Below are 18,423 nucleotides of genomic sequence, written 5' to 3' on the forward strand. Positions count from 1 at the left end.
TAATGCATCATTAGTTGAATTGACATTATTTCATTTGTATCTGCTTTTTAAATATAAATTAAGGCTTTGCTATTATCAGTTTATTAAGCTGTGAATTGTCAGGTTACCTTAAATGTGTGGTGCATACTTGTGTTTGTATGTCTGCTTCCTTCCCAACACAAACACCTTTTTTTTTTTAATGACTAGATATTAAGATGGTTCGTTTTGAATCATGGCCATCATCATCATCTCTTAGTTAAAGCAAATGTATATGATAGATCCTCCTGAAATATTCTTTATTGGTAATGGTTCATTAGTGGTACTCTGCAGTAAATGTTACTCATGTTAGTGGTTGCTTAACATCTTTTGATCATTTCTGTGCTTGAGGAATGTCCCACATCATGAGCCCTGTTTCATCAAGGTGTAAGTGAAACTGTCTTCCTGCTTGATCCTTGAAGGAGTGCAGTGTCTGGCCTAGCCTCTGCCAATTGGACACACCTCCTTCGAGCTCTAATTTAGGAGTTATGCAAGAAGAGTTGAAGAGCATACTCACAGGTCCTTGTCCTGACAGCAAGAGTGGCTTCAGTATTCTTAGTGTACAATAGTAGCACTAATGTCTATGCTATTCCTAGGTGGTATTGTAGCATCTGGTGTTTCCTAGCAATGCTAGGTGTCCTCATGTAATCAATTTGGCAGTGTGGTATTAATGCTCTTAGAAATTTAGCCTTAAATTTTTGTTTATTAGTCTTGTAATAAACCAATTTTCTACTTACAGCCAGTTAGCTTCTGTGCAGCTTGCAACTAAGAGCTACTAATACATGCTATCTAGAAATTTTTGCTGTTTTGAAACTTGATCAGAACTTTAAGATTACCATAATTTGTTATTTTTCCTCAATTTCCTGGAATTTGTCATCCTTCAGAATTTTGCCACTCTGAAATCACTAATTCAAATGTTTTATTCTTTAATTTTAATCTGTCTTTCTACTTGCTTGCTAGAGATGAATTTTAACATAATGGTTTAGGACCATAAGCTCTGGAAGCAGACTACCAGGATTTGAATCTTAGCCATTTGTTAGCTCTTTTTTAGGAAAGTTTTTTGCCTTTTTCTTCATCTTGAAAATGGGGAAGATAATAGTGCCTAGCTTCTGTGATTATATGAGACGTTATTACTTGTAAAGTACTTTAGTAGAGCATCTGACACAGAATAAGCACTTAGGATACATCATCATTATTATGATTAATTGCTTTGTTGTTGTTGTTTTGTTTTCCCCAGTACTAGGGATTAAACCCAGGGCTTCACACATGCTAGGCAAGCACTCTACCACTGAGCTACACCCCCAGCCCTTTTTAATTTTACCTTGAGACAGGGTCTCACTAAATTGTCCAGGCTAGCCTTGAACTTCTAATCCTCTTGTCTCAGCCTCCCAAGTAGCTGGTATTACAGGCAGATGCCACTATGCCCTGCTTTAACTGCTATTTTGACCATTCTCTATTTTCATTCAGAAATTTTAATTTCAGTGGAATTTAGCTGCTACTTTTTAATTTTATGGATCATGCTTTTTGTATTTTAATCTAAGAATTCTTTGCCTAACACAAGCTTGTGAAAATTTTCCCCATTTTCTTCTACAATTTATAATTTTAGCTCTTATATTTCAATCTTACATCTTAGATTCATATTTTTAGTTAATTTTTGATTATAGAGCAAGTTAAGGGTTGAGGTTAACTTTTTTTTTCTTTTGGATATCTAATTTTTTAAGAATCACATGTTAAAAGGGTTATCTTTTCCACATTGAATTATGTTGGCATCCTTGTTAGATCATTGATTGGATTCCTTTCTTCTTTCCTAATATAGTTAATGTCATAAATGTTCCTTGAAGCACTAAATATCCCACAAATTGTATTTTCGTTTTCATACAGTTCAAAATACTTTCCTAATTTTCTTCTGATTTCTTCTTTCATCTGTGGGTTATTTAGATGTGCATTGCTTAATTACCAAATATTTGGGAGGTTTCTAGATACTTTACTCTTTTAATATTTTTTTAGTTGTTGATAGATCTTTATTTTTTTATTTATTTATACGTGGTACTGAGAATCGAACCCAGAGCCTCACACATACCAGGCAAGTGTGCTACCACTGAGCCACAGTCCCAACCCCAATATTTTACTCTTTTTAATTTAATTCCATTGTGGTCAGAGAACATAAATTCTGTGGTTTAGGATTTTTTTTTGTTTAGTTTGTATTGGTTGTTCAAAACATTACAAAGCTCATGATATATCATCTTTCATACATTTGACTCAATTGGGTTATGAACTCCCATTTTTACCCCAAATACAAATTGCAGAATCACATCGGTTACACACTCACATTTTTACATAATGGCATATTAGTGACTGTTGTATTCTGCTACCTTTCCTATCCCCTACTATCCCCCCTCCCCTCCCCTCCCATCATCCCTCTCTACCTCATCTGCTGTTGTTCAGTTCTCTCCCTTGTTTCCCCCCTTTCCCCTCACAACCTCTTCTGTGTAATTTTGTGTAACATTGAGGGTCTCCTACCATTTCCATATGCTTTCCCTTCTCTCTCCCTTTCTCTCTCCCCACTCGTCTCTGTTTAATATTAATGTTTTCCTCATGCTCTTCCTCCCTGTTCTGTTCTTAGTTGCTCTCTTTATATCAAAGAAGACATTTGGCATTTGTTTTTTAAGGATTGGCTAGCTTTGCTTAGCATAATCTGCTCTAATGCCATCCATTTCCCTGCAAATTCTATGATTTTGTCATTTTTTAGTGCTGCGTAGTACTCCATTGTGTATAGATGCCACATTTTTTTTATCCATTCATCTATTGAAGGGCATCTAGGTTGGTTCCACAGTCTAGCTATTGTGAATTGTGCCGCTATGATCATTGATGTGGCTGTATCCCTATAGTATGCTCTTTTAAGATCCTCAGGGAATAGGCCGAGGAGGGCGATAGCTGGGTCAAATGGTGGATCCATTCCCAGCTTTCCCAGGTATCTCCATACTGCTTTCCAAATTGGCCTTACCAATTTGCAGTCCCACCAGCAGTGTACAAGTGCACCCTTTTCCCCACATCCTCGCCAACACTTATTGTTGTTTGACTTCATAATGGCTGCCAATCTTACTGGAGTGAGATGGTATCTTAGGGTGGTTTTGATTTGCATTTCTCTGACTGCTAGAGATGGTGAGCATTTTTTCATGTACTTGTTGATTGATTGTATGCCCTCCTCTGTGAAGTGTCTGTTCAGGTCCTTGGCCCATTTGTTGATTGGGTTATTTGTTATCTTATTGTTTAATTTTTTGAGTTCTTTGTATATTCTGGATATTAGGGCTCTATCTGAAATGTGAAGGGTAAAAATTTGTTCCCAGGATGTAGGCTCTCTATTTACCTCTCTTATTGTTTCTCTTGCTGAGAAAAAACTTTTTAGTTTAAGTAAGTCCCATTTATTTATTCTTGTATATAACTCTTGGGCTATGGGCGTCCTATTAAGGAATTTGGAGCCCGACCCCACAGTATGTAGATCGTAGCCAACTTTTCCTTCTATCAGAGGCAGTGTCTCTAATTTGATATCTAGCTCCTTGATCCATTTTGAGTTAACTTTTGTGCATGGCGAGAGAAAGGGATTCAGTTTCATTTTGTTGCATATGGATTTCCAATTTTCCCAGCACCATTTGTTGAAGATGCTATCCTTCCTCCATTGCATGCTTTTAGCCCCTTTATCAAATATAAGAAAGTTGTAATTTTGTGGATTGGTTTCTGTGTCCTCTATTCTGTACCATTGGTTTACCTGCCTGTTTTGGTACCAGTACCACGCTGTTTTTGTTACTATTGGTTTGTAGTACAGTTTGAACTCTGGTATCGCTATACCTCCAGATTCACACTTCCTGCTTAGAATTGCTTTTGCTATTCTGGGTCTTTTGTTTTTCCATATGAATTTCATGATTGCTTTATCTATTTCTATAAGAAATGCCGTTGGGATTTTGATTGGCATTGCATTAAACCTGTAGAGAACTTTGGGTAATATCGCCATTTTGATGATGTTAGTTCTGCCTATCCATGAACAGGGTACATTTTTCCATCTTCTAAGATCTTCTTCTATCTCTCTCTTTAGGATTCTGTAGTTTTCATTGTATAAATCTTTCACCTCTTTTGTTAGGTTGATTCCCAAGTATTTTATTTTCTTTGAGGATATTGTGAATGGAGTGGTTTTCCTCATTTCCATTTCAGAAGTTTTGTCGCTGATATACAGGAATGCCTTTGATTTATGCGTGTTGATTTTATAACCTGCCACTTTGTTGAATTCATTTATTAACTCTAGCAGTTTCTTTGTAGACCCTTTTGGGTCTGTTAAATATATTATCATGTCATCCGCAAATAGTGATAATTTAAGTTCTTCTTTTCCTATTTTTATGCCTTTAATTTCTTTTGTCTGTCTAATTGCTCTGGCTAGTATTTCAAGAACTAAATTGAATAGAAGTGGTGATAGAGGGCATCCCTGTCTTGTTCCAGATTTTAGAGGGAATGCCTTCAGTTTTTCTCCATTTAGGATGATGCTAGCCTGAGGTTTAGCATATATAGCTTTTACAATGTTGAGGTAAGTTCCTGTTATCCCTAGTTTTTCTAGTGTTTTGAACATAAAGGGATGCTGTACTTTGTCAAATGCTTTTTCTGCATCTATCGAGATGATCATATGGTTCTTGTCTTTAAGTCTATTGATGTGGTGAATAGTATTTATTGATTTCCGTATATTGAACCAGCCTTGCATCCTAGGGATGAATCCTACTTGATTGCCGCAGTCTTGGCTGGGCACCGAATCACGAGCCACCACACAGCTTTGTAGATTCAAACAGCAAATCTTTATTCTCGAACTCACACCGGCCTCCACACACGTTCTGGGGCAATCCCAGTTCTCCTGCCGCCCAATTCACCTACTCCACGAGGCTTATTTCCCAAAATGCTCTCTGAATCTCACGAGAGTTCAACAGGAGCTTAGGCAGCGGGAACGCCCTAATTCCAGCAGCAATAATCCTCAACATCCAACTTCCCTAAAATCCAAGGTCTTAAACTGGGAACGCCCTAAACCCAAGGATTGGGATACTTCCTCAAACTGCAGGATACACCCTAATCCTGGATCCACCCTCGTCCTTGGGCAGGGTCACCTAACATGCAATGTCAACAGCGAAATTAACATGGGGTACGCTGGCAAGGAAATTTCCTACTTGGTAATGGCCCTCAGCACTTGATCATGGTGCACAATTTTTTTGATATGCTTTTGTATTCAATTCGCCAGGATTTTATTGAGAATTTTTGCATCCAAGTTCATTAGAGATATTGGTCTGTAGTTTTCTTTCTTTGAAGTGTCTTTTTCTGGTTTCAGGATCAGGGTGATGTTGGCCTCATAGAATGAATTTGGAAGAGCTCCTTCTTTTTCTATTTCTTGAAATAGCTTGAAAAGTATTGGTATTAATTCTTCTTTGAAGGTTTTGTAAAACTCCGCTGTATACCCATCCGGTCCAGGGCTTTTTTTGGTTAGTAGTCTATTGATGGCTTCTTCAATTTCTTCCTTTGTTATTGGTCTGTTTAAATTGTGTGTGTCTTCCTGACTCAATCTGGACAGATCGTATGACTTAAGAAATTTATCGATATCTTCACTATCTTCTATTTTATTGGAATATAGGGTTTCAAAATACTTTCTAATTATCTTCTGTATTTCTGTAGTGTCTGTTGTGATATTGCCTTTTTCATCCCGTATGTTAGTAATTTGAGTTCTCTCTCTTCTTCTCTTTGTTAGCATGGCTAAGGGCCTGTCGATCTTATTTATTTTTTCAAAGAACCAACTTTTAGTTTTTTCAATTTTTTCAATGTTTTTTTTTTTTTTGTTTCAATTTCATTGATTTCTGCTCTAATTTTAATTATTTCTTGTCTTCTACTACATTTGCTGTTGTTTTGCTCTTCCTTTTCTAGGTTTTTGAGGTGTAGTGTGAGTTCATTTATTTGTTGGTTTTTTTCTTTTTTTGAGGAAAGAACTCCAAGAAATGAATTTCCCTCTTAAAACTGCTTTTATTGTGTCCCATAGATTCCGGTATGTTGTGTCTGTATTGTCATTTGTCTCTAAGAATTTTTTTATCTCCTCCTTTATGTCTTCTGTAACCCATTGATCATTCAGTAATATATTGTTCATTCTCCATGTGATGCAGGATTTTTCCTTCCTTCTTTTATCATTGATTTCCAGTTTCATTCCATTATGATCAGATATGGTGCATGGTATTATCTCCACGCCTTTATATTTACTAAGAGTTGCCCTATGGCATAATATATGGTCCTTTGAGTAGGATCCATGTGCTGCTGAGAAGAACATGTATCCACTTGATGATGGTTGATATATTCTATATATGTCGGTTAAGTCTAGGTTATTGATTGTGCTATTGAGTTCAATAGTTTCTTTATTCAGCTTTTGTCTAGAGGATCTGTCTAATGGAGAGAGCGGTGTGTTGAAGTCACCCATAATTATTGTGTTGTAGTCTGTTTGACTCTTGAACTTGAGGAGAGTTTGTTTTATGAACGTTGCAGCTCCATTGTTTGGTGCATACAAATTGATAATTGTTATGTCTTGTTGGTGGATGGTTCCTTTTAACAGTATATAGTGTCCTTCTTTATCCCTTTTGGTTAACTTAGGTTTGAAGTTGATTTTATTCGATATGAGTATGGCCACTCCTGCTTGCTTCCGAGGGCCATGTGAGTGGTATGATTTTTCCCAACCTTTTACCTTCAGCCTGTGTATGTCTTTTCCTATCATATGAGTCTCCTGAAGGCAGCATATTGTTGGATTTGTTTTTTTGATCCAGGTTACTAGCCTATGTCTCTTGATTGGTGAGTTTAGGCCATTAACATTTAAGGTTACAATTGAAATATGATTTGTACTTCCAGTCATATTTATTTATTTATTTATTTTGGTTTGGCTAGTTTTTACTTTTTGGTTATTTTCCTCCCCCTTTACTGAGATACCTCCTGCTGTTAGTTTGGGGCACTATTTTTCAATTCCTCTTCTTGTAGTATTTTGCTCAAAACGCTTTGCAGTGCTGGCTTTCTGGCATGCGAATTCTTTTAGCTTTTGTTTATCGTGAAAGATTTTAATTTCATTGTCAAATCTGAAGCTTAATTTTGCTGGATACAGTATTCTTGGTTGGAATCCATTATTTTTCAGCGTTTGAAATACATTGTTCCAGGATCTTCTCGATTTCAAAGTCCCAACCCCAATATTTTACTCTTTTTAATTTAATTCCATTGTGGTCAGAGAACATAATTTCTGTGGTTTAGAAATTTTTTGGCATTTATTTTATGTCCCTGAAGAGCCTTAATTTACTACTGACCTTTAAAATTATTTTTCTTTTTCATTATTATGTATCTAAAAGTATCAATTTATCAAATTACTAATTTATGTACTATTTTTAAATGAGAAATGAATTATGGTTGTACTTTATGTAATTATTAAGAATGATTGTTGGGCTGGGGATGTGGCTCAAGCGGTAGCGCGCTCGCCTGGCATGCGTGCGGCCCGGATTTGATCCTCAGCACCACATATCAACAAAGATGTTGTGTCCGCCGAGAACTAAAAAATAAATATTAAAAAAAAACTCTCTCTCTCTCTCTCTCTCTCCTCTCTCACTAAAAAAAAAAAAAAAAAAAAGAATGATTGTTACCTTACTGTGTAATAAGTTGGTGTCTGCTTTTTTTGACTTGCAGACACAAATTTTTAAGTTGTGCTCTCCTTTCATGTTTTTGATAGGTCTAAGATCTGGCAAACTTGGTGAACAGTGTGAAGCAGTTGTCCGCTTTCCCAGGCTTTTTCAGAAGTATCCATTTCCTATTCTCATCAATTCTGCATTCCTAAAGTTAGCTGATGTTTTCAGAGTTGGGTAAGTCTTTCAAAAGCCTCACTATTCTAAAGCATGTATTGTTCATATTTTTTTGTTTTGTGTTATGGTTTTCTTTTTTCCCTTTGGGACTTCTCCATGGTTACTTACCATTTTAGTGGAGCATATTGCAGTGTGCACTACACCTTAGTATGAGATTTAATGACACTTAGCAAAAATGAAGAATATGATTCAGAGAGTATTTACTTCTTTAGGGCATAGCTGTGTTTATGGTTGGTATCCTCTTCAAGTACAGACTTCAGGTAACCCTTTCAGTGGTGAAACAGATAATGATAAGCTGGAAAAACATTTGCTTGTTGCTAAAGTTTAATATCTTTAATGTTGCTTTAATCCCAGATTTTACTTTCCTAAAGTGATTCAATTATATTATCTCTGGTTTTCCTAGAAACAATTTTCTGAGGCTATGTGTTCTTAAAGTTACCCAACAAAGTGAGAAGCATTTGGAGAAGATCCTAAATGTGGATGAATTTGTGAAGAGAATTTTCTCTGTGATTCATAGTAATGATCCTGTAGCAAGAGCCATCACACTCCGGTATGCTGTTCAATAATCATTCATCCTAAGACTAAGCTGTAACTAAAGGCAATGTACTTACTTGTTTGATTTTAAATATTAGAGATTTATTTTGGGTTTTGACTAAGACTCAGTGCAAAAATGTGGTAATATCCTAATCTGAAATTCTTTTCAATTAACATCTGTATTACTGTTTTGGTGGTAAATTGTTGCCTAACTTGTATTTGAAACATTCCTCTATGTAGGTGGGAGTTCTGATCAAATAACTTGGTGAATTTCAATATAGCTTAGCCTCAGTTCCTTTTGAACTTTTGCCTTCTTGACCTTGTTTTCTGTCTGTTTTCTACATTCACCTTGGTTATGTGCTCATTTTTTTTTTTTGAATTTTTTAATATTTATTTTTTAGTTCTCGGTGGACACAACATCTTTGTTGGTATGTGGTGCTGAGGATCGAACCCGGGCCGCACGCATGCCAGGCGAGCGCGCTACTGCTTGAGCCACATCCCCAGCCCCTTATGTGCTCATTTTTGCATGTGATAGTTTATGTTAGAATTTCTTGGAGAACACTGGATAAACCACTGTAGTTTCTTTAGTCTTTCCTTTTCTTTCTTGGCACTTCTTTTTTAAATTTTTATTTTGTTCAAATTTCCTTTTGTAAGCTTCATATCCTATGTGAACCATAATTTTTTATATGTATAATTTTAGGGGAGTTTTTGAAATTTATTTTCCTAAATTATAATTTTTATTTCTGACTCTCCCTGCCCAGACAATCCTCTTTTTGATCAGGAGGTCCAAGATGTCACTTCTGCCTGAGTTTAGTTTTTTCCACTTCAAACATCAGTTCTTTTTGTTCATAATTAAGTGCTTTTGTTATTCCTTTTCTTTTGAGAGATTAAATTGAACAATATATGGTTTTAAAGTCAGTTAATAAGTTGGTGAAGATGTATATGGATGATCACAGTGTTATTTTACAATGATAAATTGGGGGGAATCATGCTAACAATATGAGAACAGTTAATTTACATCAATTTCAAAGAATGACATGTCTGTATGTACTAATATACAGAGATAACTAAGTTTAAAAAATGATCAGATGATTTACATTTTTACTAATTTTAGTCAGTTAATACTAAGGTGTGTATTTATTTGACTCAGTGAAAATATGGAGGAACATATCCTGTTAAAAGTGATGATTTTGGGCAGGATCATTGGGATGTGGATTATAAGAGACTTTGTATGATTTTATAAGGTTTGAATTCTTTTTTTTTTTTACAAGTATGTTTTTTTTTTTAATCAGGATAATAAAGAAGAAGAATAGAATTTAAGGAATAGATAAATTTTACAAATAATTAGAGCTAGTGTGAATATTTTGAAAAGAAGTAGCTTAATGTTTGAATATTCCATTCATTTTGCGTTCTTGCCCTTCTCGTAGGTAGCAGTTGAGCCTTGCCTCATTTCTTCTGTAAGGACTGCTCTAATTGATAAAACCAGTAATTTCTAGAAAGTTCTCAAAAAGAAAGTTCAGTTTCAAGGAGAAAAGTGATCTTTTCTGGTAAAAAAAATTATCTGTTTTTTTTTTTTTTAATGAAAATTTGCCTACAGTGCAAAGCACAAATTTTACATGTATATTTACTGATTATGACAATTGCCTCATGTATCCCCAACCCTTTTGAAAATACTGAATTTACCATCACTCTAGAAATCTCTGTGTACCCCTTCTGAGCTGGACCCACAATCACCTCCCAGAAGTAACTACTCATTTGACTTTTTGCTATCATAGACTAGTAGTTTTTGTGTTTTCAAACTTTATGTGGATGGACTCAGGCAATAGGAATCCTTTTGTGTGAGACTTCTTTGACGCAACATAGTGTTTTTGAGATTAACCCATGTATATCAATAACCATTTTTTAATGGTGAGTAGTTTTCTATTGTATCACTATAACAATTTATTTATCTATTTTCTTAACAACAAACACATTTATTTTCAGTTTGTTGCTATTAAAAATAAAGCTGCTATGAACATTCTTCTTGTATGAGATCTTTTGTGAACATGCTTTATTTTCTGGTGGGTGTATACCTCTGAGTAAAATCACTGGATCATTCATAATGTATATTTAATTTTATAAGAAATTGCTAGACTTTTTTCTAGTGTTCTTGCCATTTAATATCTCCCCCAGCAATGTATGAGAGTTCTGCCTGCTTCACACCTTGCCAAAACTTTTGATGTTAGTTTTTTAAAAGTTTTAGTCGTTCTAATGGATGTATAGTGACTTTACTTTGGCAGTAATGATGTTAAGTACTTTTTCATGTACCTTTTGGCTGCTTATATCTTTTTTTTTTTTTTTTTTTTTTTTTTTTTTTTTTTTTTTGGATAGTGGGGGATTGAACCCAGACAGGCTTAACCACTGAGCCACATCAAAATACACAAAATAATATTTATTTAGAGACAGGGTCTCATTGAGTTGCTTAGGGCCTTGCTAAGTTACTGAGGTACCTTTGAGCTCACGATCCTCCTGCCTCATTCTCAAGCTGCTGAGATTATAGGCATGCGCCACCATGCCCAGCTCATATCTTCTTAAAAAGTGTCTTTTGCCCATCTTATGTTATTTATCTTTTTATTATAAAGTTATGTGAGTTTCTTATATATGCTAGTACCAATAATTTTTCAGATATATGTTTTAGGCATTACATACAAAGCAGAGAAAAACTTCTTTTAGGACCTGAAATCCAGGAACACAATTACTTCCAGTGTTATGTTTTAATGTAGAAGTTGTAAATCAGCATCATGTCCCTTATGTTTTTGTATTTACAAGTTAAATAGTATATGTTTCAGAATATATACATACATATATATATATATATATATATATATATATATATATATATACACACACATACACACATACATACATATGTATGTATGTATGCAGACAATTTCAAACTGTGACTATGTGAAAGCCTCCCCAGATGTTGGCAATGATAAACCAATTAACTTAGCCATACATGTGCTTACCACAGTTAACTACCATACATATTCAGTGTATACAATGCAGTTCTCAGAATGTTCTTCTTTTAAAAGGAGGGGGCATAATTTGTTGCTTTTATAATTTTCAAAAGATAATGTGTTTTTCTCCAGGCATGGTGGTGGACACCTGTAATCCCAGCGGCTCAGGAGGCTAAGGCAGGAGGATCTCAAATTCAAAGTCAGCTTCAGCAAAAATGAGGCGCTAAGCAACTCAGTGAGACCCTGTCTCTAAATAAAATACAAAATAGGGCTGGAGATGTGACTCAATGGTCAAATGCCCCTGAGTTCAATCCCCAGTGACCTGCCCGCCCCCCACCCAAAAAAAAAAGGAAGAAAGGAAAAAAAAGATAATGGGGAACAGTGGACTAGTCAGCTAAAAAGAAGTATGGCTATTCTGTTTAGAGAGACTTGTTCTAGTTTTAATTCACATTCCAATGAACTGATATGAAGTAAATTACTTTTGTTGATGTAAAATGAAAAAAAAATCCACCTTAAGTTATTTCCTGTATGATAAAATGAAGAAATATGCCAGAAGACATTTAGAAATCTCCATAGAATTGAAAAAAAATCTGGCTATTAAGATGGATCTTTGAAAAGGATTTGGGCATGTAAGTGAGTGTATTTGACTACAGTTTATGTTGTATAAAGAAGATATGGTACAGAATGGATCTTAATATTAATAAAACCTGGCTAAAAGTTTGTTACTATGTAATAAAATATATGGTGATCTTTTCTGGTAAAAAAAATATATTACATTGGTAGCCTTTTCTGTTTTGTTTTGTTTTTAATGTACAATTTCAAAACTTTTTGTTGAAGTTGTTTATAAATTACAAATTTAGTTCATTTGTATTTATTTTATAAGAACTCAACTACTTAGTTCTAATCAGTTATAGCTCCATAAAATCATTAGGTGAAAACATGTTAAGTTGGAAATTAACTTTATTATTCACTTAGGATGTTAATTTTAGGAAGGTTATTATTATAGGAACATTGTAGGTTCTGTTTATTTCATTGTTTTGCAGTTTTCTAAAATCCGTAGCTTTCTGCCAAAAGGATTTTTCAGGCTTTATTTTCTGTAGTTTATATTGCAAACAATGGATTTTTTCTTTTTCAAATCTATGATTTTATTATTATTTATTATATAAAATGAATTGTGTTTTCTAGAAGTTAACTTCCTCACTGTTGCTGATTCTGGTATGAGCTCTAGGGGGCATCCTCTACCTCTGTTCTCTTGATACTGAAGACAGATTTGAAAATCAAGATACCATTATTTATTGATGTGAGGGAAAAAGTCTTGGAAGTTTTACTGATTTACTTTGTGAATCTGCTTAATAGTAAAAATGTTATATTCTTAATGCTTTGCTAAAATGTACTTCATTCAACCCTGGAAAATTGATATTTTAATGCTTTAGTAATTTAAAAAGTTTCTTTTGGGGGCCCTATTTGGTACCTTGGATGTATTTCAAGATGATTTTTTTGAAACTTTTTGTGTTAAGTAAGCCATTTTGATAGCTCTGGCATATTAAAGTATGTAAAAGTGTTTAGAATTCCACTCATTGCTTGATTCCTGAAGTTAAGCTTTATTCACCTGAAATGGAATGGCCTACAAACTTTAGTTCTGATAATCTAGCTTGCTTTGCTTCTTCCTTTCCTGACCTTGAATTTATTCAGTTCTTGGGTTTCTCTATTACTGCAGGATGTTGGGAAGTCTGGCATCAATAATTCCTGAAAGGAAGAATGCTCATCACAGTATTCGTCAGAGTTTGGATTCACATGATAATGTAGAAGTTGAAGCTGCTGTTTTTGCTGCTGCAAACTTCTCTGCACAGTCAAAGTAAGCACAGGCAATTGTAGTAATTTGGCTTCCCAAGATTTTTTTGAAGGAATAACTGGTTATTGTATATATAAACATTATGGGTTACAAAAAGTGTAAATCACAGGGTGTTTTTTCCAAGAGGATTTACAACATGTAGGGGAAACAAGACTTATAGAAAGCTTAATTCAGATGTTGGTTTCCAGAGGACAAGATCAGCATAGAGTGATTTAGGAAGGTTTCATGGGGTAGCAGCAGCTTTGTCCACTGAAGAATCTTCTGCACACCCACTCAAGGTACTAAATTGCTATTTTATTACTGTTTCCTTGTCAAACTATTTATATACAGCCATGTACAGTTTGACAGAGACAGTAATTTGAATTAAACCCAACTTAATCTTTTCAGAATATTATATTAGAGAAGATTTTTTTTAGCTGAGATGTTAACTATGATCTGACTTGTATGCTTACCTCTATAAAAAGTAATATCCCCTTGGCCCACATCAAAATTAGCATTGCTTTCTGGAGACCATTCTGGCAATATGTATGAAAACCTTAAAAATATATATCCCTTTAACCCAGAAAATCCACTTCTAAGAATTTATTCTAAGGAGTCAGTAGTGCATACTAGCATTTGCTGCTAAGAATGCTAGTTTTAATGTTAACTTATAACAATAAATATTTGTATTTATGGAATAGAAAAAGGGTTCAAAGGATATATATAAAAATGTTGTCTCTGGGTGATAAGATGGCATAATTTTCTAAGTTTCTTTACATCTTGCCATGAACTAGCTTTAGTTTTATAATCAGGCAAATAATAAATAGCAATTTCAATAAAGTCTGTTAAATTTGATAAAACTTGACATAATCACCAACTTTCTTCCAGTTTTAATTATATATGCATAATTTTCTCTTCAGCTGATTTTATCAAATCTCAAAGAATTCTGTGATTACTCATTGGAAGAGAAGAGTATAGGAAGCATATGATTTTTAATTTCACAGCTCAACATTAATAAATAAGAAGAGAAATAATTGAATATAGTTTCTATTTATGCTTTTAAAAAATTTTTTTGTAGTTGTAGATGGACAGAATGCCTTTATTTTATTTGTTTGTTTTACTGTTGTGCTGAAGATCAAATCCAGTACTTCACACATGTGAGACAAGTGATCTGCTGCTGAGCTACAGCCCCAGCCCCTCCTATTTATGCTTTTGAAAATAGGAAATTTTTTCTTACTGGGTTATCGATATTGAGAGAACTGTCTGAAATTTTTTATTGACTAGGAGTTAAGCTGTGAATAGTTATCATCTGATTACCTCTATCAAAGTGTGCTTTATAATCTGTTAGGTTAATTATATATGTCCAGTGCTTCCAAAAATAGTTTTCTAAATTTAACTTCTAATTTTGGATGAATTTATAATTCAGTGGTTAAATTTTATGTATGGAAATCATTTGTAGTTCAGTTTTTACTCTTGTTTTATCAAAAGCTAATTTTATTTCAGCTATAGGATTTCTGATTTCTCTTGAGCAGTGTTTAAGACTAACATAGAAAAAAATAAAAATTCTTCACTTATGGAATTGATGACCAGAAAGCACATAAATTAGTAGTTTGTATAGGAAGTGTTTTAACATACCATGCTTCAGTGTTATATGCTTGTATTTGAGATATTTTAAAAATACCAAATTGGTCCAGTAGGAAAACCTGAAGGACTTATCCAAATATATCAGTATAAAATTAATGAAATACATATTTTTGATATCAGCGTTTACCTCTTGCCCCATGACTGGCTTGAGATCACATGTCTTTACTAACATTGATGGATTTCTGTCTTAGTATTTCTCTCAATTTTGGATTCTTAAGGTAACTGGCTAAATCAAACCTTGAGAATTAACTTAATCCTATTCAAAAGGTTAAAATTTTGTATTTTTAAAGAGCCAATCTTTGGGTCACTGAGCGGGAGTTGACAGGCTCCAAATGCCTTTAGGGGCCAGATGAGTATTGTCAGTAAGAGAGGTGTCCTCTAGGGGTGAATGTGCTGAACTCAAGAGCATTGGCTCTATATGAAAGGGACAGTTGTCCCTGGACAATAGCCAGTTGTTACTAGTAGGGGGAAGTGCTCAGTGCTGTCATGTGTGATTTTGAGGGAGAAAGGGGGGATGAAGTGGGGAGTGTGTAACTGGAATATCAGATTATTTTATTTAATACCATTATCTTTAAGTTATCTTGTTTATTAAGAATTAAAAATTATTATTGGATCAAAAAAAAATCTATAGGTTTTTAGTTTGCAGTTTGTTGGCCCTAAAGGCTTATAACAGATTTTTAAATTTTGAAGTTAAAAAAGTTTTTACATAGATAATGAGGAAATATTTAGCTTTAGCTAGGGATAGCAGGGGAAGCCTCTCTAAAGAGGTAACGTGAGCTGAAAGTGAGTGAGAAAGAGGAGCCACCTATGCAGAAATCTAAACAATTCAGAAGGATTAACAGTGCAGGAGCTCTCAGAAATAGGAACTAGTCGTCTATATGTATGTAATATATACCACTTGCCTTCTACCCTTAAAGACATTCATATCTTACTTTTTCTTATGCAAGTGTGGGACTGATACCCTAGAGCAATAGTTTTCAAACTAGTTGTTATCAGAATCCCTTTATACTCCTAAAGCCTTACTGAGGTCCACAAAGAACTTTTGTTTATATGGACTATAAGCTATATTGAATATATCAAGATTTTTAATGGATAAATTTGAAAACTATGTACTTATTTTTTAAAATAACAAATCCATAATTTATTAACATAAGAATATCTTTTTAAATATTTTTTTAGAAGTAGTTGGACACAATACTTTTATTTTGTTTATTTATTTTTATGTGGTGCTGAGGATTGAACTCAGGCCCTCACATGTGCTAAAGGAGAGCTCTACCACTGAGACACAATCCCAGTCCCAACATAAGAATATCTTTGTGAGAATAATTATTTTCCAAAACAAAAACCAGTTTGTGAGAAGAATGGCATTGTCTACCATTGTTGCAAAACTCTTTAATGTATGGCTTGATTCTCACATCAACTTTTGTATTCACCATATCTGTAGTAACATGTTTTTTGATTATCAAGTAATGAAGAAAACCCAGTCTGACACAGATGCATAGTATGAAAAGGGAGGAGTATTTTTAAAGGCTATCTAGGTAAATGAATAATTGAAAAACTTATGTGTTGGTGTTTTGGAAAATATTGGTTCAGTGTTTTATATGGATATCCAAATGTTGATTTATTCCATTGTGTAATAATATCAAAGGATCATATTTGTTAATATCACCACCAGTTTCATCAGGAAAGGCTTTCATTGTGACAAGTATTAAGCTTTCAAACTGTGACTAGAACAAATTTTCTAGAATTCTATAACTCCATAAAAAGTTAAGTTTTTATATCAAAAATCTTAATGGATAAATTTGAAAACACTTATTATAATTAATTTTAAAAACTTTGTTACTTGCCTCAAGGTTACAAACTCACTATATTCATATTTCAAGAATCTGTCTGTCAAATAGCCAAGTCTGAATAACCATGGTATTATGTGAAAAAACAACCAGTTTATGTCATAACCCAATTATACTGGCACTTTCTGTGAAGTACATTACTGTTTAGTGTGTTTTTCAGTTTGCTGAAAACTGTTAAAAAGATATGTACCCAGTGGTTGAGATTTAGTAAAGTTAGTAATTTTCAGTGTTTTACTAAGAACATGAAGTACAAATGGCTTTTTTTTTTTTCATTTTTTTTTATGTGAGTATACAATAGTGAAGAATACAGTGACTGTTAATACAGTTTGGGGCCTGCTTTGAGAGAGTTTTCACTCCTCATTGTTTTTGTACCATAGGTGAAAATGCCAATATTGTTATTTCAGAATACACCATGAGATTAAAAAAAAATTACTCACTGTGAAAATTTCTTCACAAACAGTATTTCTTGTCAAGAATTTACATAAGAGAAGATACTCTATGATTGAGTGGCACTGATACAGTTATAAGCACAATAAAGCATCTGGCCAAAGCCAGATGATTTGTCCACTTGAAAGGCAAAAATAAAATTCTGTAGATGAGCTACTAATTTATATATGCAGCCAAATCTCTAACAAGTTACTTTTTTTTTTTTAACATGGTACTGGGGATTGAACCCAGGGCCTTGTGCATACAAGACAAGCACTCTACCAACTGAGCTATATCCCCAGCCCCAACAAAGTTACTCTTGTTGGAAAGTGTTGGTGCCTTGATTTCCTTCACTGACTTCAGCAGGCATTCAGTATCATCAGTTGCACAAGTCTCACCTAGTGTGTGTTCTTCTCTAGCCTAACTTAGTTATCATTTATTTCTAGGTTGAAAAGCTATAAACAGCAGTTTATTTCTTTGAAAGAGCACAACATGCCTGTAGTTAAAATACTTAGTCCTTTTTACATTCTAAGTTTTTAGTCTCTTCAAAATCAAGCCATGTTTCTTCCTTATTTATAGTTTTGCTATTTCTTTAAAATAAATTCCTCTCTTCTGAGTTAGAGAACTCTCTGATAACAGTCAGGTTCATCTTTTCCGGCATCTCCAAATTCACATAGTACAGCTATGGGCTGAGAAAGCTATTCTTATCTCTGTTTTTCAAACTAATAATTACCCTTAAGTATAAGAAAAATTACTTGCAGATAAACTTTCTTTTATTTTAAAATAAAATATTGTTAAAGTCTAAAACAAAGTAGTTGTAGATAGAATTTTAGAAAAACATAATTTTTGCTGCAAAGCAAGACAGAGTATATTGATATGTTTCTGCATAAACACAAGGAAAACATCAGGATTTCAAAATAATGATTTATTGTTTGATAATAAGTTTAAAAAGATTATAATAGATATAATCTAAGATAAGTACTTAGAATAAGTAAGAACAAACTGAGTTATTCTCATATTTATACATTAAGTCTAAAAGTTTAGAAATTTCTAGGGGCCTATAGCTCAGTGATAGAGTGCACAAGGTCTTAGCATCCCTAGCACTCTGAAAAGAGAAATTTCTAGAAGACACAAGAATATAAAGCATACATATTAGCTATTGAGAGATGATGTCATCCTGTATCATGTAGCCTGTGGAAAATTCTGCTATTCAGTTGTAAGAGAAAGAA

At 33.9% G+C, this 18,423-nt stretch overlaps 1 protein-coding gene across 1 annotated transcript in view; it reads left to right on the forward strand.

The window, feature by feature from the left end:
- INTS7 (integrator complex subunit 7) overlaps positions 1 to 18,423 on the forward strand; it is an 89,694-nt gene that overhangs the window by 5,387 nt on the left and 65,884 nt on the right. The window contains exons 2-4 of the mRNA XM_081297839.1: positions 7,781 to 7,910; positions 8,314 to 8,460; positions 13,161 to 13,298. Of these exons, the coding sequence (XP_081153965.1) occupies positions 7,781 to 7,910; positions 8,314 to 8,460; positions 13,161 to 13,298 (415 nt within the window). The remainder of the gene's footprint in view (positions 1 to 7,780; positions 7,911 to 8,313; positions 8,461 to 13,160; positions 13,299 to 18,423) is intronic.

Source organism: Spermophilus citellus (assembly GCF_964194105.1).
Source record: "Spermophilus citellus genome assembly, chromosome: 6".
Taxonomy (NCBI): Eukaryota; Metazoa; Chordata; class Mammalia; order Rodentia; family Sciuridae; genus Spermophilus; species Spermophilus citellus.